Source organism: Anabrus simplex, chromosome 8 (assembly GCF_040414725.1).
Source record: "Anabrus simplex isolate iqAnaSimp1 chromosome 8, ASM4041472v1, whole genome shotgun sequence".
NCBI classification, from domain to species: domain Eukaryota; kingdom Metazoa; phylum Arthropoda; class Insecta; order Orthoptera; family Tettigoniidae; genus Anabrus; species Anabrus simplex.
The window spans coordinates 217,710,558-217,733,086 of record NC_090272.1 but is presented as its reverse complement, the minus strand read 5'-3'; the positions used below and the strand labels follow the sequence as shown (position 1 = coordinate 217,733,086).

At 40.9% G+C, this 22,529-nt stretch overlaps 1 protein-coding gene across 1 annotated transcript in view; it reads right to left on the bottom strand.

The window, feature by feature from the left end:
* LOC136879373 (uncharacterized) overlaps positions 1–12,618 on the bottom strand; it is a 53,070-nt gene extending 40,452 nt beyond the window's left edge. Inside the window, exon 1 of the mRNA XM_067153188.2 lies at positions 12,520–12,618. Within this exon, the coding sequence (XP_067009289.2) occupies positions 12,520–12,618 (99 nt within the window). The remainder of the gene's footprint in view (positions 1–12,519) is intronic.
* Positions 12,619–22,529: the final 9,911 nt, after the last annotated feature.

The following is a 22,529-nucleotide window of genomic DNA, read 5'->3' as shown; positions in this document are numbered from 1 at the left end:
CGGTGCGACGTAAAACCCCTAGCAAAAAAAAAAAAAAAAAAAAAACAGCTGTTCTCTGCTCGGATCACTTAGAGGAAGACTGTTTTGATAGAAATGGACAAACTGTACACCTTAGAAGTGATGTACAGCCAACTGTTTTCAATTTTACTGAACATTAACTGCAAGTAAAGATTTACTTATTTTTTTAAATTTCGCATAATTAAACTGACTGTTTCGATGAAATAATTGACGTGACCTTATAAAAATCTTAGAAAATGAAGTCTGGAGGAATTCTAGACCTTATTTACATCAGTAATAATTGTGGGTTTCAGACACTGGAGTGGTGGGAGAAGGGAAAGTGTGGTGGGTGTTTGGGGCTATCCCATTATACTATTCGTGGTATTTGGGACTCTTTTAACTGGTGTTACATATTTCTGATGATGACTATCAATATCGCTTTGCTAGCTGAATTTAATTAAAGAAGTCTGTAATAGTAAATTAAGCTGCAGGTAATGTGATATATTGACAAGTTTTGAATATTTGCTGGTTTTATAAATGTGTACATTTGCTTCAATGATATTTTAATTTGATAATATGCGCGTTGTTTCATGGAAACAGGAAACAGAAATTCATTATCAAGCACCGATTACGATATGTCGAATCTAGGCCTGTATAGTGAGCTACGTTTATAGGTACATCATTTTAAGAATGCATAATTTCGTGGCATACATGTATACAATTTACAGCAATGTTTCCAGAAACTGGTTTTCACTCGCATTGTGTTACCGATCGCTAATTGCATGTATTCAGCACCTAAGTTGATATTTGTCGGCCGTTATTATACACTCATGTTTATTGCTATCCCGGAGATTTACTGACCTCAGAATGGCGTGTCAGTGATCCCAATGTCCTTATGCTTTGAGTGAACATGTCTCTATATTTTAAATTATTCCAATGCGTCATTAATTGCGACTTAAAATTTACTATATTATCATTGCTTCCCCATAAGGAGAGCTCTGGGTTGGGTACGCCAACATGGCGAACCGCGCGCTCAACTTGGCGTACTTTCTCCTGCAGCGGAGACCTGCCATCAGCGATCCATGTATAGAGATCAGTGATTGCAGCTCGTGGTGGGCACATCCTGTATTGATTGTTGTCCAAACTTGCGGTCAGAGGGATCTGAAAGTGTAATCATCGAAGCACAACCGAACATTCGTCCTGCGTGTTCAATTGCAGTGGTGTAGCACCACTCCTTCTGGGTGTTGCAATTTCCATTTTCTTCAGTGCAATAAAGAACGTTACGGAGACAAACAGACGAGAGGAAAAACGGTTTGGTGCACACCTTGACTGACAAATGTGTCTTAATTACAAGGACAATCCTGTGCGAGTCGAACGAGGATATTTGTGCATATGCGCAGAGCATTCGTATTAAGAACATTGTCCATATACATGTTCCCGTTACAAAAGAGAAGAAAAAACTAAACAAATAGGCACTAACTCTACCATGTGACTCAAAATAAAAATAAACTTATTCTATTATGGGGATGCTTACATGGGCGGATGACCGGGCCACACGCAATCGCTCCCCTTGAAACATGAAAATAAACTAAGCCTACTATGTGGACGCTCGCGTGGGCAGGAAACCTATCCACACTCGAGCGCCACCCTTATACTACCTTACTGACTGGCCGTGCCGCCCCCCCCCCCCGGTGAAGAAACAAGTAGCAGTCCCCCCCTGGAACGTTACGCCCGGCCCTATACAGAGTTGACAAAGCTATATCTTCACCATTCCGTTGGATTACAGGCCACCCGCGTACTGGATTCCAGCACCCAAGGTGACCCGTCTCCCTCTCCCCCTTTGACCTTTAAATATTCACCTTTGCCAACCAACTTTGGGACAGGCCCGCCCCATCCCTTTCTCTTGAGTAATTCCGTCCCATTCCCAGACAAGAAAAACAATAATAATAAAATAAATAATAATAATTAAAAATAAAGTAAAAATAATATAAAAATATAAATAAAATAAAAAAGAACAAATATACATAGTCCACTATGTCGATGCTCACATGGGCGGAAACCAATCCACATGTGAGCTCCACCCCTATATAAATTCTACTATGTGGACGTTCACATGGGCGGATACCAATCCACATGTGAGCTCCACCCCTATATAAATTCTACTATGTGGACGTTCACATGGGCGGATACCAATCCACATGTGAGCTCCACCCCTATATAAATTCTACTATGTGGACGTTCACATGGGCGGAAACCAATCCACATGTGAGCTCCACCCCTATATAAATTCTACTATGTGGACGTTCACATGGGCGGATACCAATCCACATGTGAGCTCCACCCCTACATAAATTCTACTATGTCGATGCTCACATGGGCAGATACCAATCCACATGTGAGCTCCACCCCTATATAAATTCTACAATGTGGACGTTCACATGGGCGGATACCAATCCACATGTGAGCTCCACCCCTATATAAATTCTACTATGTGGACGTTCACATGGGCGGATACCAATCCACATGTGAGCTCCACCCCTATATAAATTCTACTATGTCGATGCTCACAAGGGCGGAAACCAATCCACATGTGAGCTCCACCCCTATATAAATTCTACTATGTGGACGTTCACATGGGCGGATACCAATCCACATGTGAGCTCCACCCCTATATAACTTCTACTATGTGGACGTTCACATGGACGGATACCAATCCACATGTGAGCTCCACCCCTATATAAATTCTACTATGTGGACGTTCACATGGGCGGATACCAATCCACATGTGAGCTCCACCCCTATATAAATTCTATTATGTGGACGTTCACATGGGCGGATACCAATCCACATGTGAGCTCCACCCCTATATAAATTCTACTATGTGGACGTTCACATTGGCGGATACCAATCCACATGTGAGCTCCACCCCTATATAAATTCTACTATGTGGACGTTCACATTGGCGGATACCAATCCACATGTGAGTTCCACCCCTATATAAATTCTACTATGTCGATGCTCATAAGGGCGGATACCAATCCACATGTGAGTTCCACCCCTATATAAATTCTACTATGTCGATGCTCATAAGGGCGGATACCAATCCACATGTGAGCTCCACCCCTATATAAATTCTACTATGTGGACGTTCACATTGGCGGATACCAATCCACATGTGAGTTCCACCCCTATATAAATTCTACTATGTCGATGCTCATAAGGGCGGATACCAATCCACATGTGAGCTCCACCCCTATATAAATTCTACTATGTCGATGCTCACAAGGGCGGAAACCAATCCACATGTGAGCTCCACCCCTATATAAATTCTACTATGTGGACGTTCACAAGAGCGGAAACCAATCCACATGTGAACGCCACCCCTATGGCTAACTAATTCTAAACTTCTCTACCTTGGCTCTTACACACGCTAATGTATTCAATACCTCAAGACTTGCCCTATATTATTCAGCCCCGTGGAGCGTTATCTCTGTCTCCATCACACACCCTACTTTCCCTCCCTCCCTTTCTCTTCCCTGAAGCACGGCAGTGGCTTGTGCTCTGGCATAGCAAATACGGTGAGGTCGTCAATTTGAATCGCACGCCCGGAAGTAACAGTCTAACCTCATTTTCTCCGACAATCCGATTACACCATCCTTTTTTAACATAACACGAAGAGCATCCTTGATTTTTTGTCGGTATAGTTCTGATACACCGTGTATAACAAAAACCAAACGACTCACTCTCAAGCGCATTAAGAAATCTCATTAAAGATTGTCAGTTTGTCTCTAGCAATCGTTACGTAATTACTAGGCATTCTCTACCGCTTCACAGAAATTTCTGACTCCATTGCTCTTCGTCACTTCTTCCTCACGATCATTCAACCTCTCTTAAACTACTGCTCTCCGATTTGGACAAGAGCCTCCCCCTCCAGTACTAATCAGTTAGACAGAGCAGTGTCCTTCTTTGGTGCAATTGTAAGAAACAGAAACTCCAAGCTCAGAAATCTGTCTACGCAGCAGGTATTAAGGGTACCGCTGCACATCAGGCGACATTTAGCTGACCCGAGTTTCTTCCGCGGGAACTTAAATGGTCATTACCGCTCGGAACATCTTGTCTCATTCTTCTCTCTCCGTGTTCCTTCCCGCTCCACCAGAACCAAAGACCTTATCCACATTCCTCACACTCAGCACTCAATACTTCAACGATCTATCATAATCCGCCTCCCAACACTCCTTAACAATATTAATAGGAGACAAGATAGAGATAGGAGATAGAGCTTGATATAGCATCAAATAAAAGCATATTCGAGAGGGGTGTGAATAGTCTCTTGAAGATAAGTCGATGTGAAGGGATTATACCGTCATCTTGACCCACGACGGCTTGGCTATGAACATGGATATTCTCATGGTTTTCGACTTGGACAGTTATTAGTAAACTGTGTACCTGATTTTGTATTGTTTGTTATATTTTATTATGGAAGTTTACATTTGTTAATTAGTCTGTTTACAGTGCAAGTGGAATTTGCTCAGTGTAGCTGTATACTGTGCTTCGTGAATAAACACATAAAGATTCGAAATGCGTTAGTGAATCAGGGAACTTTTAATGAAAGTGTCACATTGACAACTGTTAGTTAACAACTGTTTAATACAGAGTTGAAGAAACATGGTATAAATGTTTCAAATCGTACTTCAATCTTATTTTGATCCACAAAGTCATTACTGATTGTATACCTACTGCCCTCAATTTCAACGCGAGTGGAGGATAATGATGGAGACAATGTTTGATGCAGAACTTAATTGACTGATGTGTGTGTGTGGTCCATTTAGCTGCTGTTCGCTAGCAAGTCTAGTTCAATATCCTCTTCTTTAAAGCACTCTCACGAGACTTCACTACCAATTTACGCCCAGCAGTCTTCTTTTTTCATTAGCTCACTTGTTTGTTTTCATTATTTGCCGGATATAGCAGCACGTGCTTCCCTCACGACGGAGATTACAGTTCTCTCTGTCCAGACTCCAGTTCGTTTATTAATTAATTAGTACCATTCTTCAGCAGTTATGGAACTCAGTTGTCGATTTCTCTATAATTGCGAATTTTTTACTACTTGTTTAACGTCTCCTTAACACACCGAACTTTTTGGCGACGCCAGGATGAGAAAGGGCTAGGATTGCGAAGGAAGCGCCCGTGACCTTAATTAAGGTGCAGCCCCACCATTTAACTGGTGTAAAAGTGGGAAACCACGGAAAACCATCTTCAGGGTTGCCGATGGTGGCAATGGAATCAACAAGAAACCGAATGCAAGCTCACAGTTACGCGTCTCTAACCGCACGGCCAACTCGTTCGGTCTGCAATAATTTATGGTATGCAGCAAAAGATAATTAATGTTGTCGACTTAACCTCCCACTAACAACATTTTCGGTTTTCGGAGACGCTGAGGTAGAATTAGGTCTCGCAGGGATTCTTTTACGCGCCAGTAAAACTATCGACAGGAGGGTGAAGTATTTGAGCATCTTCAAATACCAGGATCGAACCTGACAAGTTGAGGTCAGAAGGGCAGCGCCTCGAAAGAGGTTGAGGGGTGTCCCTTTTCCCTACGACTTGCAGGAACAACAGCTTATCAAAACGGCTTCTTTATTCGTTCTGTTCAGCTCTTGAATGAACTCACACCACAGGAATAAGAACTTCCTACTTACATTTTTTGTGAAGATGTAAAAAGAATGTATATTTAATTAAACCTGTACGTAATGTAAATTTTCTTACCTGAGTGAATGTTTCTGTACGTGTTGGAGGGTGGATGGACATTGGCGTGATTCTAATAGCTTAAATGAGAATGAATGTGTCTGTCTAGCTCTAATATATGTGGGGACCGCGTGTGTGGAAGTAGAATTAATTGACGATACACAACAGAACCTGTTCATAATTTTCAAGTGGAGAACCGAGTCAGAAAAAATTAAATCCCTGTAACATCCACTCAACCCTAGAGCCACGCAAAGAGCGAGTCTGACCTCATTCTGTCCCCACTTCAAATACTTAGCTCGTTTGGTCAGAGAACGAGCTTGTTGCTAGTACGAACAGAGACCGACTCATAAATGAACGAGTCTGGACCTACTCTAGCCAGACTCACTGCTACTCAGGCGAAGTGGGCGATATGTAAACAGTGAGCAGTGTGTGTCAACCTAAACTCAATAACAGGCTCGATATACTAGACCGCTCGACTGTTCAGTCACTCAGTGGGGGGATCAGACTGCCTGCTGTTGCCTTGTTTCTTGTTATTGTGATTGCCCCAATGAAGATCATTCCAAATTTAATGCATATGAACGTTTGTGAAAAAAATATGTAGTTTCTTTTTGTTAAATTAATAGTTAATCGGTTGGAATTAAGCAATGTTTCAATTAATAAAATATCCTGCGGCATTCGCTACGAGTTATCTTAAACGCCGCTTGCCACGTTTGTAACACAATACAACTTCACAAAGTGTGTACTGAACAAGTGTATATTAAAGAGCGAGGAAAGAAAGATCCTTTTACGAAAGATGCTGGTTCTCCCATACAAAATTAACTCAGGTTTTGTTTCGGAAAGTACACGGTGTAACAATACTAAAATTTCAGGACACAATACTCATACGCAGAACAAGAAAATATGTTATATGGTCATGGGTCCGGAAACACTTCCGTGGCCGCCACGATCTCCAGGCCTTAACCCACTATACTTTTATTTCTGTGTGCATTTAAAAGCTTTTGATTGTCGAAACCCGGTTCGAGATGCAGTGAGTTAAGTGTCCTTGTTCTAAAAGGCTGTGGAACCATGCGCAATACTCCAGGAATGGATCAGCGTATCCGAGATTCAATGAGATGCATGTATCAATAATAACGGAGGGCATTTTGAACATTTCACATGGTATACTGGTATGTTCGGTTCCTGGGTGTTTCCCGTGATTAATGTACTGTGCAGAGTTGTAGAAAATGAGTTCTGACATGGGAATGAAGCGTTTGCGGGTCGTTGTCCGTATGACTTACAGTACCGGTCAAAAGTTTAGGACCACATAAAGAAATCACGTAATTTCATCTAGAACCTAACCTCTTCAGTCCCGAACCTGTTTTTGCATTCAATGTGTTATATTCTGCTCAAATAATTTTAAAATATTCACCATAGAAAATTAGTGTGTTTTACTAAGTCGTTTTATTATTACTTTTTCCTTAAATTATTTTGTATTATTGTAAGCAAACACAACCACATGTAGAGCATACGCTACATACGGACTGAGGAGGCTAAAATTGTGCCACTAGACCTCTGTAATTTTCTTCCTGATTTCTCACATCTAATAGGATATATGTCGCCTGATTTCACTGAGTTACTCTACGTACTGTACAAGTTACGAATTTTTCACTTCAGGAAGATCACACCAAGAAATCATAAATGTTGATAATATGATGTACTGCATAGTATAATTGGTTGCAAGTATCACCACCGAGTTTTTTTTAGACTTTGCGACAGGTGGGGGCCATTTTAGTATATAAAAAATTCCAAATAATGCGGCACCGCTTTTTTGCGTGTTTTATTTTTGTTCGAAGCAGCGCCAAGAAGGTTGATTTTTCTTTGTCTTTGTCATGTATAGCCCAAGGTCTCGGGGCGAACTATTGGCATAAGACTTCTCTGCCCTGATACAGTAGTTTCATTTGCACTCTGCAGATGGCCTCCAATAAGACATTTCTGCTGCCGACAGCTCACACTGAGACCTATGAGAAGAACAAGGAAAAATTGTCCATCTTAGCACTGGTTTGAAAAAAAAATATAAACGCACAAAAACCGATGCCGCATTTTTTCGGAATTTTTACATTTATGTTAAAATGATCCCCACCTATTGTTAACTCTACAAGAGAATCTTGGTGGTGATACATGAAACCAATTAGATTATATAGTACACAATACTTCCAAAAAATTTTTACTTTCTGATATGATCTTCCAACAGTTAAAAAAGTATCACTTCTGCAATATTTGGCGTAACTCATTGAAATCAGGCGACTTATATCATACTGGATGCGAGAACTCAGGAAAAAATACAGAGGTCTGGTCGCACAATTTTAGGTTCCAGATGATATTTCATGATTTTTTTTAATGTGCTCCTAAACTTTTGACCGGTACTGTATTTTATTCTTCTACATCTGAGGAATGTTTCCTGAAAGTTTGGGCATACTTTATTCTAACACCCTGTATACACTGTAGGGTGAAATATAGAGTGCTATAATATTCTTGACGTGGCTTCGAGCGAGATTTGGAACTTCAAGATAAGCAAGTGTGTGCTAATGTAGCTGAAAAGTTTTCTGTTTCGAGAGCAGAATTGTGTAAACTGTTACTCGCTACATTGGACAGCGCTGAGCTAAACTTTTTGAACCCTCCAGCCTCTCTCTAAAAAAGAATACACCACTCAGTTTGTGAACGAATTTGCTTTTCTCATAAAAAGCATTTAGTCTTCTAGTTACGATAAAACCTCAATATCCAGAGGACTGCAGAAGGAGTGATGGGAAATATAAACTTTTGGGAGAAATTGATGCTGTGGTTCTTTAACTTTCTTTATCGCTACCGGTTTAACGTCGCACTACTTCGAATAGATACATTTTCGGCGCTAATGAGATAGGAAATGGCTTAGACAGTGAAGGAAGCGGCCATTCCTCAGTATTTGCCTGGTGTGAAATAGGAAAGTGCGGAAAACTATGTTCATGGCTGCTGACGAAGTTTTTTCAGTTGTATAGATTTAGTCACAACAAGTTTTGGATGAGCTAGTAGTTGACTTTAACGTAGCAGGTTCATTCCCGGCTGTGATTAGTGGTTCTTACAAGTGCTGAAATACGACCACCTTTTCTCGTTCGATTTCTGCACGCAAAAAAATCTTCTACAGAAAAAATATTGGCACCCCATTGTCTGTTAAAGCAATTAACAGTTTATTATTATTATTATTATTATTATTATTATTATTATTATTATTATTATTATTATTATTATTGAGGTAAATGTTGAGCCAAGAAGAAACAAACCAAGATCGGTTCAGACTTGGTCCCAAACTCAAAGATGTGTACATTGACTGCCTGGCATTTGCAGGATGATATGGTCATTCTTGCTAATGACAGTGATTCAGCAATCAATAAGATCAATAGGCTGATAGAAATGGCCGAGAAAGCACGATTGTAGATTTCCTTTGAAAAGGCAAAATATATGATTAACATCAGTGATGGACCAGACTGGATGATCACTCAGTACGAGAAGATTACACGAATCAAAAATATCAGATATCTTGGTGGGGTTACCCAGCAGAATAGGTTAGAACAGGAAGCTATTAAGATCAGAATACGTAAGGTAGCCCGAGCATACCGTTTAACGAAGAACGCCTACAACAAGAGGACAATAAGCATAAGAGCCAAGTTCAGGCACTATACTACAGCTGTTAAAGTGAAGGGATTATACGTCTTTAAAAGGGATACGCAGGATAATAAGGAAGATCCAAGGTAACAGGTGGGTCAGTGGGTAGATACGGACACATTTTCAGTATGCCAGATGAACCAGCGACTAACAAAAGGAATACGGAATTTCACGAAAGAAAAATCAACACATGTGAGGTGGTTCCACGAATGTGAAAAGGATTGAGGCAGATCGGTATTCTAGAGGGTAACTTTAATGACAGGGTCAAATTTATTCAGGTGGTAAAGATGTACCAGGGCTTTAAGATGTAATCAAAACCCAAAAGGACCTGCCCAAAAAGTAGAAGTTGGTGAATGATGGGCTCAAGAAATACTGGGAGGATGTAAAAGCCAGGAGAACAAGATCTAGTAAAGTGGGTTATCACGCAGTCCATAGAGGCTCAACTCTATTACAAACATACAGGGTTGTCAGAAACAACGTGATGTGGGTACATGAGCGACAGAGGATTGGTCATAGCGATAAATAATTTGAAAAAAAATAATTCGATACCTTGAATTGTTGTCATTTCATCAGCTGCAAAACTTAGCCTATTAAGTTAGTTCGCGGGCGAATTCAAATTCAAACGGGCTTTGCAACGCGATGTTGCTACATCTGCACGTCGCTTGAGGGCCATGCTGAGATCAGCATCAAACACAAAAGTTTCAGTGGGTGTCGTCGCTGTGGCGCGATCATGGTATTTCGGAGGCCAATGTTCAAATCCCTCACGTAGCAATTGGTGTTCTCAGGCTGGTCTTAAACCACGTTCAGATTTAGCAACAACACCTCGGTAAGCCCATTTGAATTCACCTGCGACGCGATCTGATTGACTACATTCAGAAACTGATAACATGACAACCTATCGAATTATTTTTCTCAAATTACTTTCCAGTGTGACCAACCCTCTAACGCTCATATACTAGGTTTTCCGACCAACCTGTATATAAATATAATTCAGTCATTCAGTTATGAAGAATGTTATTTTATTTTCACAACACTACCATTTTACAAAAACAAGTACCAGCTCAATGAAATAGATATTATCGGTTTAATGCTTGGGGATTGTGGCACTATACCTGCCTAGTTCATGGAATTTTGGAAAACGTTCCAGTTGGCCATGAACAGCACTGAAAGTATCGTTACCACCCCCACACGTGGATCTGTAAATATCCTGAGATCCCACTTGTTCGGACTTCCATAATTTGAATACCACACCACCGCTATATTTCTGTAACGTAAAAATTTCTGTATCCTGATACGCTATACTTTGTCAATTGCAACAAACCGTAATTGCGGGAAGTCGTCGGTTCATTCAATAAATAGTCAGACCGATAATCCTCTACGCAGTAGACTGCCTAACTAAGAAGACCCCTCTAACAGGCCTGAAAGAACAAGAAAGGAAGTTCCTGAGAAAGACAGCAGGACCAAGGATTCTCTCAGATGGAAGGCGATGGTACAAACAAAACCGTGAACTCTACCAAGACCAAGAAGCCTTCACAGATGACATCAAAAGATGGCTTTATACGGACACCTGTATAGAATGGACTCCCACAGGCTGCCCTATAAGATCTTCAAAGAAGCCAACAAGGGTAAAGTCACTGGATCGCTGCCGATCGAGCAGGTAGGGAAGGATCTTGGAGAACTTAATATTAATGATGCCATAATAATTAACAGTACTGTGATGACAACCATCTGAAGCTAACCCCAGTAAAACACAAGTGTGTACGTCTCATTTAGGAACCAAGGAAGCGCGGTGACAGCTGAACATCACATGGCGAGGGGAACGACTGAAACATTGCCCAGCATCAGTTTATTTAGGTATCGCACTAGATCGCATTCTAACTAGAGGCATACCTAAGAAGCTGATCGGCAGCCAGCCCGCACATCCTGAGGACTTATGCACATGCGCTGTGTGTGTCAGTCGCTGCGTATGCTGCTCCTGTGTGGAACGCTTGCTAAGCAGGTTGATATTGCGATCAAAGATACTGCAAGGATAATCTCGGGATCCCTGAAACCAACACCAGTGTAGAAACTGTACCCGATTGTAGGAATGGCACCACCCAGCATCCGGAGGGCCACTGATGCAGACGCCGAGAGAGCAAAGCAAGAGAAGGGCCATCGACATCCACTCCATGGTCACCAAGCAGCAAGGTCTCACCAAGAGTTTCCTTGCTAAGATTGCCGGCGGAGGGAGCACCAGAGACAACTCGTCTTAACAGATGGAGGAGCTCACTGCCCACAGACATGTCACCAAAGGGAAAACTAGCTCCTGTCGCTGCATGGAGGTCCCTCAACCGCTTAAGAGTGGGCGGCCCTCAATGCAAGACCAACCTGAAGAAATGGGGGATCCTTCCAGCACCTCGTGTGAATGTGGTGCTGAACAAGACCCAAGCCACCATCTTATCCGTCCCCTCCTGCACAACCCATGCACATCACAAGATGTTTTGCTTTTTGGAAATGCTGATCGGAAACGGAAATGAATGATGAATGACTACCGTTCAACTATTAAAACCAGGCCCTTCCTAACATACCTTATAGAAGAAAACCACACTGAGACCAGGAAATGATCAGACGAACGCAAGATAGAGTTCAACAAGAAAATTAAGAATGAATGGATCAACAGAAAAGCTCAAGATACGAAGAAGAAAGCAGCAACCAAACCTACCATCAAGAACACCAGAAGCGGCGAACATTGACAATAACACAGTCAAAGCACAAGCACTGTGGTGCTCAGTCGGTCCCAACGAACTTATATATACTGTATGTCACATTATGGTTAATGAGATTGGCAGAGAACCGGAAACTCTACAGGGAGACCTCTTGGAGGACTTTAATTTAACATTTTGGATTTTCATGACTTGATGATAAGAAGATTGACAGTCATGTTAAAGTGGAACTTCGCTTCAGCAGACACATGTCTACTGTAGTAATTAATCATATGAAGGGCCTCGTGCTCAAGTGGAACTTGGAAACTTATAGCGGAACATAAGGGAGAGGAAGAGTGGGAGGAATGTTTCGTGGAGGAATGATGACAGAGGAGTCTCTAGTGAACTAGAAGTTTAGTTGCGTTACCTGTTTGGTGAGGAGCACGACCAGCACGATGTAGCCGTTGAGAAGAAGCCCCAGCAGGGAGAGCACAGTCAGCGCCACCCCCAGGGCCAGCGAGGACATCACGGGTCACACAAACAGGCGAGCATCGCGGAGCCGCCAGCTCTGGAACGAGAAAGAACACTATTATTAGAAAACATGACCGTTGTCTCTGAAACGTCCTTTACAAAAAAAATCTTTAACAGCTTACAACCGTTCTCTCTGAGACACTGTTTATAAAACAGTCCTCTTAACGAGTTATAACCGTTCTCTCTGAGACATTATATATAAAGCAGTTCCTTAACGAGTTAGAACTGTTCTCTCTGATTCACTGTTTATAAAACATTTTGTAACGAGACACAACCGTTCTCTCTGAGACATTTATAAAACAGTTCTTCAACGAGTTAAAACTGTTCTTTCTGAGACATTTATAAAACAGTTCTTCAACGAGTTAAAACCGTTCTTTCTGAGACATTTATAAGACCGTTCTCTCTGAGTTACTTATGAAGCAGTTCGTAACGGGTTACAACCGTTCTCTCTGAGACGTTATTTATAAAACAGTTCATAACGGGTTAAAACCGTTCTCTCTGACACATTATTTATAAAACATTTCTTTAACAAGTTACAATCGTTTCCTCTGAGACGTTATTTATAAAACAGTTCTCTAACAAGTAACAATCGTTCTCTCTGAGATACTGTTTATAAAAAAGTTCTTTAACGTGATACCACGGTTATCACAGATACTTTCTTTATGAAATTATGAAAACTGTTACAGTCGTAAGTTTTATTATTTCATAAATAATTAACAGTCAAGGATAAGGCCTTTAAACAAACATGGGTAAGATCTCAAAATGTATCAGTACAAATGTTTGTGTTCCAGTCTGTTATCGATAAATTATGATCTGTTACAAGAACTCTTGGGTTATGCAGGCGCTAATATCCCTGAATGAAATTAGTGGGATGGTGGGTGTGTTCCATTCGTCAACTAGTGAAATTCGTAGACATCTTATTGACGCTCATAGACAGAGAATTTCTGGTATATTTTATAAAACAGTTCTGTAGTAAGATGTACAAACTTCCTAAAACAGCTCTCTTAAGGATAACCGTTCTCTGCGAGACGTTGCTCGTAAACCGGTTCGGAATAGAGATGTAAGAGTTCCCTAAAATCAACTTTGTAACGTGGTTTAAACTTTGTCCTTGAGCCGTAGTATATGATCCGGTGCTTCAATAAACCAAACCACATACCGAAACAGCTCCGAAGGATCTTGGCCTACGAAGCGACTGCTGCTCAGCCAGAATTCCTGCAGATTACGAGGTGTCATGTGGTCAGCACGCCGAGCCCTCTCGGCCGTTATTATTGGCTTTCTATACTGAGTCCGCTATCTCACCGTCAGATGGCTCCTTAATGGTAATCACGTAGGCTGAGTGGACCTCGAACCAGCCCTCAGATCCAGGTAAAATTTCCTGACCTGGCTAGGAATTGAACCTGGAGCCTCCGGAGATAGCAGTGCTAATAACCTAAGAACACAAAAAGGAATTTACAACATTTCAGTTCTGAAAACCTCGAAATTACAAATTTCTTTGAAAATTAATTGCTCATCTTCCCACCAGAGGGAGCACATAATCGACAGTAGAGTCGCCTAGAGATAAAGTTCGGAACCTCTTCTGAAATGAGTTTCACTGTTCATATAACGGACGGCCTTCTAAAAGGCGCTTACTTTAAATGCACGGAGTTACTGTACCTCCGGTACAGTACGCATGCATTTTTATTTTATTTAGTGTAAGGATACACCACTAAAAATTACTATTTACAATTATCACATATTAAAATTGGGATCTCCCGGCACTTCCATTTCCATTTACATAATAAAATTACAAACTAATATCCAAGCCACGAATGAAGTCACTGATCCCTCTGTCGGAAACTGTTGGTTCGCCAGGGTAAGCTCTCAGAGGACATTCTTTAACTACATGGTGTACGGTCTGCTTTTCAGCGCCAGTCACAACATGAGAAGTTATTTTTCTCCATTTGTGCAGGAAATCGGTTCACCTGCCAGTTCTGGTTCTTATTCGGTTAAGAACCAACCAGATCTTGCGTGTCAATTGAAAGCCAGGTGGCTTGGACGATATGCACGGCTCTACGCATGCAGTCCTTATACAACCAACGTCGCCTCCTATCGGACATTTTGTTGCAATCGGTCAGTGCAAGGATGTCCGACTCGATGGCTGAATGGTCAGCATGCTAGGCTTTGGTTCAGAGGGTCCCGGGGTCGATTCCCGGCCGGGTCGGGGATTTTAACCTTAACTGGTTAATTCCAATGGCACGGGGGCTGGGTGTATGTGTTATCTTCTTCATCATTTCATCCTCATCACGACGCGCAGGTCGCCTACGGGAGTCAATTCAAAGGACCTGCACCTGGCGAGCCGAACCCGTCCTGGGATATCCCGGCACTAAAAGCCATACGACATTTCATTTCAGTGCAAGGATTGCTGGACGTAATGAACGTACATTTTGTATATGTACACGTACAAGGAGAACTTGCTAACGTGTAATCCCCACCGATCCGATCCATTTTCAATGTACGTGTAGGCCAAGGCCTCTCAAACGCCCAAAACCTCACGCGTGCAGATCGAGGCGCAAGAGCTCCGTGCACTGTGCATCGCTGCCGCTCGGCTCGGCTCGGCTCGGACCAACGCTTCGTCTTCGGGCTACTCGGCTGAGCTCGGCTAAGCTCGGCTCTACTCGGCTCAACTCAGCTCGGATTTTGAGCGCTACGGAGCAAGTGGGGAAGGGGGAGACAGGGGGAGCGAGCGAGACAGGCGTGAGGAAAGAGAGAGTAAGCGCTATTGCTCGAAATCGAGGAGTGGAGGTCTGCACTCTGGTCAACCAAGCGAAGTCGTCGTTTGCACCGTGCACAGTGCACGCACCACGCGCATGCAACCCTGAGAGGCCCTGGTGTAGGCCATGACTGGTACAACCTGCAAGATTCAGTTGCCACCCATTTCCGAGAAAATGGATAGGTAAATACTACCCGCAACACAGGTTACTGAAGTCTTTGAAGCTGGCGTTAAAAGATGTTCATTGCAGCTTTTATGACATACCAACTGAAGAATATTTTGAAGAATACATCTAATTGTAGCAAATAATAATACAATTTAACACTACCAGCTTGCATTTGCGAGATGGTGAGTTCCAACCCCACTGACGGCAGCCCTGAAGATTGTTTTCCGTGGTGTCCCATTTTCACACCAGGCAAATGCTGGGGCTGTACATTAATTCAGGCCACGGTCGCTTCCTTTCCAATCCTATCCCTTTCCTATCCCATCGTCGCCATAAGACCTATCTGCGTCGGTGCGACTTAAAACAGATTATAAAAGAACAATGTAACTGGTATTAATAATTTCTTGTTCTTTCACACGTTTTCCCCAAAACAGGTCCCGGTTTGCGAACGTGCTAACTTGGCCACATCCTCTTCCTGTCTCTAACACTATGTTGACGGACGTACTACTGCGTGTTTCTTTGATGGGTATAGTAATTCTTTTTTGCAACTTGTTTAATCTCGAACTAATAGTAATTCTTTTTTGCAACTTGTTTAACGTCGAACTAACATATCGAAGCTTATCAGCGATGGAAGGATGGGAAAGGTCTAGGACTGGAAGGTATCAGGCATGGCCTTAATTAACGTACAGCCCTAGCATGTGCTTAGTGCGGAAATGGGAAACTACGGAAAAATCTTCTTCAGGGCTCTCGATAGTGGGATTCGAACCCACCATCTCCCGAATGCAAGTTCACAGCTGAAGACCATAACCACACGGCCAACCCTCTTGGTGACAGAAGAAACAAGCAGACGCAGTTAAAATTCTAGATCATACCGACAATCGAGCTCAGGACCTTCTGATCCGAAGGCAGTGACGCTTGTTGTTTAGCCAAGTTGTCGGACAGAATTAATTCATAAATGAAGGTGTTAAAATATATATTAATCAGATGAAAACATTAAAGATACATTCCTTCTAAAATTGCACCTTACTAAAATATATTCGTATAAGATACAGCATTAGGACCCCCTTATACATCAGAATTAACGACTGAAATGCTGTCCCATTACTTTTCGTGTAAAAGGGTGTTTCATTTTTATTTCAACATAAAGTTAAAGATACAGTGCGTTAAAGATGTATAGGTCAGAACATAGGAAGGCCATTCATAAACCATTATAACTAATGCGGTAATTTTCTAGGATTTAACACCAGGGACATGACTTTTTTCATCTCTACGAATTACAAAGCTATACACTCCCGCAACACAGATCAAAAAGCTGTACTCTCCCGCAACACAGATTACTAAGCTATAGCAATTATAATTTTAAAAAATACCATTTCAATGAAACGCATACTTCAAGGGGTATTAGGTACGTTGCATGGGATGTACTTTAACACCACTTTAACGAAGTACAAGTACAGAGCACAGCGCAGTCACATTTCATTAGAATGGAAATATGTATGTACTAATCCTCAACACAGAACACACCTAGACTTCTCATAGATATTAACGCTAACTGCGGGGTACAGTCGTCTTTCATATTCATAGAAACACTTATAACCTGACCTAGAATGAGGAAAATACGTAGTGCTCTACCTAATAAGAGCTTTAAAATACAGACCTGCCAGACAGAGTACAGGCGAATGCAAACTTAATATAAATATAAATCCACAATCAAGAGACCAGAATGTTTTTAAATGTTTGTAACAAACAGAACGAAAACACTGCCTCGCAATATAGGATTCAGAAGTACGGTGTATCCACAATATGTGACCCTTTGCCCGGAAAAGGACCGAAAGTCGAATTTTTCATTTTTAAGAATATTGTGGTTCTAAAAGTGGCATAAGATACTGAACATACACACACATATAAATATATACCAGGAGTATGCATAAGTCTTTTGTGGTTTCACTAAGAGATGGCGACAGCGAACAGTACGCAGCGTATGAATTTGACACATACGTCAGCCTGTTCGCCTAACATTAACGTACCAACACACACAAGTTAAGTCCGCCAAACACTAGCGTCTGTGTTGTATTGTTCAGTGATCATGTCGACGTTTGTGCCTGAAAAAGAACATTTGCGGCACGCGTTGCTTTTCTTATTTAATCAAAAGAAAAAGGCTGTGGCAAATCATCATTTGCTGGTAGAAACATATGGTGAACACGCTCCATCGATTAGAACATGGGAGACATGGTTTCGACAATTTAAACGCAGTGATTTCAATGTGAAAGACGATGTGCGCTCTGGACTCCAACTCAATAACAATTGGCACAAACATGTGTCACAAGAAACAATCAGCAGACGTTTGCGAACAATGGGGAAGATCAATTATTCTTCTTTTTCTACAGCTTTTTCCACAACCGCGAGTTCGCGTGTGCGAACTGTGTCACACATGTGGACTTGGCCCTGTTTTACGGCCGGATGCCCTTCCTGACGCACCCTATATGGAGCGATGTAATCATTACTGCGTGTTTCTGTGGTGGTTGGTGGTGTAGTGTGTTGTGTGAATATGAAGAGGGAAGTGTTGGGACAAACACAAACACCCAGTCCTCGGGCCAGAAGAATTAATAAGAGGCGATTAAAATCCCTGACCCAGCCAGGAATAGACCCAGGGACCCTCTGAACCGAAGGCCTCAACAATGACCATTCAGCCAATGAGTCGGACTCAATGGGGAAGATCAATAAACTCGGTAAATGTGTCTCACACGGTTTGAATGATCGGCAAGTGGAAATCGTAAAGTCGCTTGATTTATCTTGAAAACAGGAAGCGGAGAAAATCGTACCTTCAACATCAAGGCCAAATCGCTTCGGCAGAAGACCATGCCTTGTGTCTGGTGGGACCAGAGCGGTATTGCGTACTATGAACTCTTGAAGCCCAGCGAAACCGTTAAAGCACAACGCTACCGCAACAAATGATTATAAATCACACATTGAACGAAACACGACCGGAATGGGCCAAAAGACATGCCAAAGTGATTTTCTTACACGACAATGCGCCGTCCCAGACAGCAAAACCAGTGAAAGACACCTTGAAATCGTTTGGATGGGACATCCGCATCCGCCGTACTTCCCCGAACTGGAGCCATCTGACTATCACCTCTTCGCATCAATGGGGCACGCGCTCGCAGAACAGTACTTCAGCAATTTCGGGGGACTTGTAAAATGGCTCGACGAATGGTTTGTAACAAAAGACAAGCAGTTTTTCTGGCATGGTATTCATAACTTTCTGTACCTGAAAAGTGGGCGAATTGTATAGAAGCCGATAGCCAATATTTTGAATAAACGAAAAATGAATTTCCCTTGAAAATTACGTGTTTCCTTTACCATAAAAACCGGCAAAAATGTATGCATACACCTGGTATATAGAGTATATAAGATTTCATGCTTTTGGGTGCAATACTTCAGAAGATACAAATTACTGACTGTTGATATTAAGAAAACTGTACTTTGAGGAAAACGCAATTACAGATTTCACTAATGTTGTTGCCAAGTGTGCAAAGTTTTCATGACATCGAATGGTTAAGAGTCGAACTGCTGAGTGACTCAGTTTGTTAATAAGACCCGTAGGTAGGACAAGAAGTCAAAGCATAGATATAAATTCAGTTTTTACACCACAGACACTTTCGTTCAGCTTTGTTGTAAAATTTCCAGTGCCGACTTTGGATCCCTTTCTGTGCAACGGGTCACAAAGTTACGCAGAATAATGCATATACTGTCCCGGTACACAAATAAAGTGTTTCGCTAAATAATTGATTTTTAATAAACACATGTATATGTTATTTAGGATGGTCAAGAATTTTGATTTGTAAATATAATAATAATAATAATAATAATAATAATAATAATAATAATAATAATAATAATAATAATAATAATAATAATAATAATAATAGAAATAAAATGAAATGTCGTATGGCTTTTAGTGCCGGGATATCCCAGGACGGGTTTGGCTCGCCAGGTGCAGGTCTTTCTATTTGACGTCCGTAGGCGACCAGCGCGCCGTAGTGAGGATGAAATGATGATGAAGACAACACTTACACCCAGCCCCCGTGCCGTAGGAATTAACCAATTAAGGTTAAAATCCATGACCCGGCCGGGAATCGAACCCGGGACCCTCTGAACCGAAGGCCAATACGCTGACCGTTCAGCCAACGAGTCGGACATAATAATAATAATAATAATAATAATAATAATAATAATAATAATCTGGATCAATTAAAAAGTGAGTAAACGCCAGAATGTATAATGAAACTTATCGCGTTCCGTATCTGGCCGATTAGCAAATAATAATAATAATAATAATAATAATAATAATAATAATAATAATAATAATAATAATAATAATAATACTTGTATGGTCTCAGTAAAAGGATACTTTGAATAAGTGATGTTATCTTGCGGTGCGTGACCTGAATATAAATTTCGACGTTCCACAATGCTATTGGATCATTCATAGACAGCAAACGATCTCTTGAAATTGAGGTCGTGAATAAATATCTCTAACAGAAATCATGCTGATAATATAACAATAAACAGATTATTCAAGATTTTAAAGCCAGGAGTTTCATTTTAATGCTGACCTGAATGCAAGGAAAGGAAGCAATTTGGCCAAATAATGGCTTGCTTATGAACATCGTCGTTGCGCCTGTGAAAACCGATATGTGATAATATTGTTGGAAGAATACTGACCCGCAGCACACACATTATGAAGAGCGAGAATTTCTTCGCATTGTTCGCACAATATTGAACCTTAGATGACAGAACTTTGTCGGCCAAAGTTGTAAGCTAAAATATTTCAGTTGGTGGTTTTTCCAGGCGTAACAACGATACCTATCTATGCATTACCTTCATAGTTTGAATTCATGAATGTCGAAATCCATGACGTTAACGGATCAAAAATTATATGAATTAATTGTAAGTCTTTTGAGCTGACGGAAAACTGCCGTTCCTCAAAGCACCCTCCATATTTTCCTATGGCTTACATTGATCCGTAGGTGAATATCTGTGTAGAACAGAGCTGGTCTTCTTGCAGTCGGAGGAGACATAGGAGAATTCCTTACTATACTTACTGTCGGCATCCCCGAAGATGGTTTTTCCGTGGAATCCCATCAGCTAAGCTACTATGCTAGAACATGATGTATGTTGTTTAACGGGGCCTAACATCTATGTAATTGGCCTGTAATGGTGAAAGATTGAACGAAATGAAGTGATAGACTAAAATTTACGCTCTGACTAGGATTGAAAAATGGTAATGATAATCGCCTTTTAAGACATACAGGGACTACCATGGATACGGGGAGAGTAAGAGTCACTGTAACACATTCTGATCACGTCTTCTGATCTAAATTAAATGATATTGGTTGTGTGCTCAACACATAAATCAAGCCCTACTACACATTATTAAACTGCTACGATGTGAAGCCGAGAAGGAACGATGTGGTCAGAGCTGGTTCACCATGTTACTCTATGAATGTAGCGGAGTTTAGTAAACTGACTGTACACCCCGCAGCCAGAGAGGAAAATTAGCTGTTCCCTCTCCTTCCTCTTCTGTTGGTAATCAATTCCTACCACACACATGTGCACCACAAACATACCAATATACTGTACTCCAGAGCTCTGCTGTCTCATTCCCTGCGTGGTATACTAGCCCGCTAAGCAGCATTGCAAGTAACATAACCAGCGGACTCTTTGCTTCGTGAAGCAGTCGAGGAATGCATGAACAAGATTGTTTTCACCCGCCACGCGCTTTATGAGCGTCAGTCAATATAGAACGAAACGTATTCTTTAGTTATATAAGTAAAAAATTGAAGCGATTTATGTCTACATAAAATGTAAATATAACAACATGAACCATGACTTTTCTTGTTGTGAAGAAACCTATTAAGTTTATAACATACCGGTGCCGGTGATCAAGTGGTTAATCCTAAACCAATTAAATTTATAATATTCCGGTGGTGAAACCTCTAATGTATGGTGTAGTATAAATGGGTTCTACAAAGGAACAAAGAAGGTTCTCCTATTTTTACCGAATGTGGCAACCCGGTAGCCAGATATGATGCGAGCTCTATTGTCGAAAATAGGAAGCTTGTACTCATTACACCCAGCCAAAAGCAACACGGAAAACGGTCGCATTTGGCAGATTGATATATTATTATTATTATTATTATTATTATTATTATTATTATTATTATTATTATTATTATCCAAATACAAACCCTATTTTGCATATGATATATTAGGGCTATGGATAACAAAACTAGATTAATACATAACATAACAGATGAAAGTTAGCAAAACGCATTGCAACAGCAACTTTTTTTGAAATAAAGTATTAAAAGGTGCTTGATAATTTATATCACAAATATTCAAGTGAATTACTAATTCATATCTACTTCCTTCAAAACGGGGACAGTGAAATAAACGATGATAAACAGTTTGTGGCATTTCACAGGTACAAGTGTAGGGCCTCTGGATATTGAATTTAAACCTCTCAAATTATGATCCAAATTTTCCATGTCCTGACATAAACTGTGTTAAAATATGGATGGTGTGGCATTCAGGCTACCGTATGATAGGCTGGAGAAATTTCTGTATTTTTATACATATAAGCCTTTTCGAAGGCATTCGGACTTTCAAGTGATACACTGGCTGATCAAATCCAGTGTATTCAGTGGTGGATGGGTACGACGAGACTAGAAGTTGTTAAAAAGTTGAATACCTATGGCTGATGGACGGAAGAGATTTGAAATAGCAAAAATGAAGGGAGTAAGTTCCAGGTTAGTATAACAATACTGGAGAAAAAGACGTCAAACATCGAATATAACGTTAATAATAATAATAATAATAATAATAATAATAATAATAATAATAATAATAATAATAATAATAATAATAATAATGTATTTCAGTAGTTAAAAGTAAGGTATTGTATGGAGAAGAAATTTGGGGATTAGAT